Source organism: Penaeus vannamei, chromosome 22, assembly GCF_042767895.1.
Source record: "Penaeus vannamei isolate JL-2024 chromosome 22, ASM4276789v1, whole genome shotgun sequence".
In the NCBI taxonomy this organism is placed as follows: domain Eukaryota; kingdom Metazoa; phylum Arthropoda; class Malacostraca; order Decapoda; family Penaeidae; genus Penaeus; species Penaeus vannamei.
The window spans coordinates 15737572-15742571 of NC_091570.1; the positions used below are offsets into that span (position 1 = coordinate 15737572).

Genomic DNA, 5000 nt, shown 5'->3' on the forward strand with positions numbered 1-5000 from the left:
ACACACACACACACACACACACACACACACACATACATATGTGTGTGTAAATAGTTTCTCTCTCTCTCTCTTCTCTCTCTCTCTCTCTCTCTCTCTCTCTCTCTCTCTCTCTCTCTCTCTCTCTCTCTCTCTCTCTCTCTCTCTCTCTCTCTCACTCTCTCTCTCTCTCTCTCTCTCTCTCTCTCTCTCACACTCTCTCTCTCTATCTAGCTTGCAAATAATAATTATACGACTGTAAACTAAATTAATTAAACAAATAAACTAGACAAGAAAATGGAATTAAGCTTCGACGATTAAAATCAGAAACGGAAACATGATATAATTAAGCCTATTGAATTAATCCTCCTTCTATTTATCTTCCATTTCACTCTCTTTAATACAGATGAATACAGTGGAATACAATCTAATACGATTTAACACAATCTCGTACAATTTCAATTCATTTCCTTCCTCACTTCATCATCAAAAACATTCTTGCTTTTCCTCGCTTCATCCCATCGAAACATTCTTTCTTGTTTTTCCTCGTTTCAATCCATCAAAAACATTCTTATCTTTCCTCACTTCATTCCACCAGAACATCTTTTTTTCCTCATTTCATTCCATCAAAAACATCTTTGTTTGTTTTTCCTCACCTCATTCCATAAAAAATGTTCTTTGTTTTCTTTCCACGCTTCATTCCACCAGAACATCATTTTATCCTCACTTCATTCCACCAAAAACATCTTTTTATTTTTTTTTCTTCTTCTTCTTCGCTTCATTCCATTAAGATTATCCTCGTCTGTTAATCTTTTCCTTGTTACAGTTATTTATGTTAATACTTCACAGCCATAAATAAGAATAACTGACATCCCATTCCACGAAGCACAGACACCTAAATACAGATAAGAAAATAACTACAATCACTGAGAGACACGACAGAGTATTACACAAAAAGTAAAATTATAATGATAAGAAGAAAAGAAAGAGAGAGAGAGGCAAAATCCAATGACGTGTTTTAACAGAGAAAACACGGAACTAGGAGGTCAAAGGGTCAGGTCAGGTCAGGTCACTTATGTTGAAATGAAATATATTTTTTCTGGGCATTTTGTCATTAAAAATATCAATAAATGTCCTTAGGCTTCAATTTTTCTCGTTCATTAGGTGGTGTTATTAAATGCCTCAGGAACCTCAATGATTAATTACAAGTGTGTGGGAAATTATTATGATACTGATAGTGAAAATAATGATATACTCAGGGTTCCAGTATAACCCTATCTAAAAGAAAGGTTTGTAAAAAGATCGATCTGAGTTAACACGAATTCATTACATTGGAGTAATCTCGTATGATATATTGTATCAGAGAGTATTTTCCATTTTGAATTAAATATTTTTTTCAATCTTTTTTTTTGCCTCTCTCCAAATCGTAAGGGTCGTGTCACGAATATAAACGGCTGCCTATTAAGGTCATCCAACTTTTAACGAAGCTTTGAAAGATTCCGAGGCTGTTTCAGAGTCGATCAAGAGAAAGCCTTTGACCTTTATGTCCCTTCCTCCTCTCTCTCTCTCTCTCTCTCTCTCTCTCTCTGTCTCTCTCTCTCTCTCTCTCTCTCTCTCTCTCTCTCTCTCTCTCTCTCTTATCTATCTCGCTCTACTATCATTTATTGCCCGTAATGATAAGCAGAGGTACAGTACATGGCGATCCATGAGACCGAGAGAGACACTTGAGGGTAACCTGAAGAAAGGTGGGAGGTTCTTGAGATTAAAAGGCTCAGACAGGGGGTATTTTGCTGTTGGATGGGCAACACTGTGGGTGGTGCTGCTGCTGTTGAAGCTGTTGCTGTTGGTGCTGTAATTGCTGCTGTTGCTGTTGTTGTTGAAGCTGCTGTAGTTGCTGTTGGTGGTGCTGGAACTGCTGTAGTTGTTGTTGCTGTTGTAGTTGCTGCTGGTGCTGCTGCAGTTGCTGTTGGTGGCGCTGGTCGAGGACGTCGTCTTTAGTGAAGGAGTACAGGTCGTCCTCAAGGCTGTCGTCCCCGTCGTCGAAACCGTACCTGGAGGAGGAGGGGGAGAAGGGGGAGAGATTAGGATCTTCCTTTCCGGGAAAACGGACTCGGGGTTCTGTCCCCTCACTCTTCGCCTCTCTCTCTTTCTCTCAAACATATATAGGTGATTAAATTAATAGATAGATAATTAGACACTTGAATAGAGAAATCACTACACAAATGAATAAAATAAATGGGGGTGTCTATGCTTGTATTAGATGAAAGATAAAAAATCTTGCCAATTCACGATAAAAATCAACAAATAATCATATAATAACCATTTGCAACAACAACAACAGTAAAAAAGTATGCTTGGCTTAATTGCCTCGGACCATTTTTTTCTTCTTCTTCAAACGCAAAAATGAGATCTATCATTTCCTTAATGGAATAATCTATCAAAAGGAGTCAAGATATTTCACAAGTGAAGAACCTTCGAGAAGTCTTCCCATTTATGTGATCACATCATCCGCTTGGTTAATTTTTTTGTTTTCTTATTTTTTTACTTTCGTGTTGTTTTTTCTTTATTTTTGTATCTATTATTTTGATTGTCAGTTTTTTTCTCTCTCATATTTTTGTTTTGATTCTTTAGTGTGCCCTCCCCTTTCCCTGTCCCTCCCATACCCCCCCCCTTCCCTGCCCCCGAGTACCCACCTCCAGGCGACGAAGCAGGAGCCGAGGACGGTGGCGGCGCCGGCGAGGATGAGGCCTGCGGCGAGCGGCAGCGGGGGCGTGTGCATGGGGTGGGCGCCGCTCATGGGGCGGATCAGGATCACGTGGTAGAACACGGAGCCGGCGGTGAGCATGAGCACGCCCACGAAGAAGCTCAGCAGGATGCAGTAGGCGCGCGACGTGGGCGCCATCTGCGAGGTGAAGAGGCCTGTGTAGCGCAGCTGCCGCGACAGCGCCGGCAGCTTGGCCGACGCCTCCGAGCGCGCCGCCGCCATCGCCGTCGTCGGACCTGAGGGCAAGGGAGGCCGCGGTTAGGGCTGGCGGAACAAGACGATTAATAATTATGGTTAGAGTAACGACAACAATCACGATAAAGACAACAGTAACTTCAACAGCATTATCAATAACACTGGTGATAACGCTCAAACGAGCTTGTCGATACTAGCTAGCGATTTCAATAAACACGAACAAATACAATTGCTAAAATAATAAAAGCGGCAGCGGTACCTGTTCAATATCACTTACGCTATAAACAACAGAGATGGCAATACAGATTATTGTAGAAAAGACTGAAGATTGTTTTTTAAAACACTACCAAGCTATCATTTTTCAACAACAACAAAGAGAGAGAGAGAGAGAGAGAGAGAGATTGGGAGAGTGAGTGAGAGAGTGTGTGAGATAGAGAGAGAGAGAGAGAGAGAGAGAGAGAGAGAGAGAGAGAGAGAGAGAGAGAGAGAGAGAGAGAGAGAGAGAGAGAGAGAGAGAGAGAGAGAGAGAGAGAAGAGAGAGAGAGAGAGAGAGAGAGAGAGAGAGAGAGAGAGAGAGAGAGAGAGAGAGAGAGAGAGAGAGAGAGAGAGAGAGCGAGAGAAAGAGAGAGAGAGAGAGAGAAAGAGACCAAGAGACAGACAGACAGAGAAACTACTCAAAAAAAGTTCACTGGAAACTGAGCCAACAGTTGTGAAATCACACTGGATATAACTGCAGGTATGAAGGTGAGATCAAGAAGGATTTAAAAACTGTCTTCTCATCTTTCAAATGACATTTTCAAGGATGATATTGCTCTGAAAAATATCTATAAAAAGGTAAACCCTCCATATTCGAGCGGTTAATCATAGCTTTGTACATATAAGAACAAAATGAAATACACCTTTATATGCCTGAACAGTGTTCATTGCGACAATAGGAACAGTAAGAATGAGAATGAATATATCCGAGAGGTACATCTGACCTTTTTGACCTTTTGACCTTTTACGATTGTATCTTCGCCAGAAAAACATGTAATCGAAACCGGTCAAAACAGCTGCACTGACGATGTCAAGTTTCATTCATACTTTTTCTGCGTGTGAATGAATATATATAGATATATTCACACACACACACACACACACACACACACACACAGACACACTCACACACGCACACACACACACACAGACACACACACACGCACACACACACACACACACACACACACACACACGCACACGCACACACACATACACACACACAAACACACACACACATACATACAAACACATATAAACAAAAATCACACCGACGGACTCCAAATGATCAACCAAGAGCGCCCAGCCATTACAATTAATCAACCGAGATCACCCGTCCTCAGCCACGACTCTCAGCCACGACTCTCAGCCACGACTCTCAGCCACGACTCTCAGCCACGACTCTCAGCCACGACTCTCAGCCACGACTCTCAGCCACGACTCTCAGCCACGACTCTCAGCCACAACAGCCGTCTCATCACCGCATTCCAAGTGCTTCACAAAGCCCGCGTGACTTATTACGTGTGCCAAGTGGAGGATAAGTGGATTAAAAACTAGGACAAAAGAGACAAATATAACTGAATAAAGGACAAGGTCAAAAAGATTCGAATCGAGAACAAGGACGGAAATAAGTAATTAAAGAACAAGGACGAAGATAATTGAATAAAGTATAAGGGTAAGAAAACAACGAAATACAGAACAAGGACAGAAGGAACTGAGTAAAATAAAACAAAATGAATAAAGAACAAGGACAAGAGGAAATTAATAAAGAACAAGTACAAGAGGAACTAGATGAAGAATGAGGACAAAAAAAAATAAAGAACAAGTACAAAAGGAACTGAATGAAGAACAATGACAAAAAATGAAGAAAGAACAACTACAAAAGGAACGGATTGAAGAAAAAGGACACATGGAAGAAATAGATAAAGGCGATGATTAGTAAACACTGAAAATCCAAATCATGATAATAAATAAATAATAAAAAAATATAAATAGCTAAATAGCGAAAGAGATGAATAATGATGCGAAA

General features: G+C 40.9%; 1 protein-coding gene across 2 annotated transcripts in view; it reads right to left on the reverse strand.

The window, feature by feature from the left end:
• Nucleotides 1-742: 742 nt before the first annotated feature.
• Nucleotides 743-5000, reverse strand: part of LOC113822204 (uncharacterized) — a 49454-nt gene continuing 45196 nt past the window's right edge. Inside the window, exons 3-4 of one of the 2 annotated variants that reach the window (XM_070136672.1) lie at nucleotides 2670-2976; nucleotides 743-2027 (exon numbers count right to left, since the gene is read on the reverse strand). In XM_070136672.1, the coding sequence (XP_069992773.1) occupies nucleotides 1748-2027; nucleotides 2670-2962 (573 nt within the window). In that variant the 5' untranslated portion in view covers nucleotides 2963-2976 and the 3' untranslated portion in view covers nucleotides 743-1747. Of the gene's footprint in view, nucleotides 2028-2669; nucleotides 3005-5000 lie in introns of both variants that reach the window. The other variant, XM_070136673.1, reaches the window with a different exon arrangement.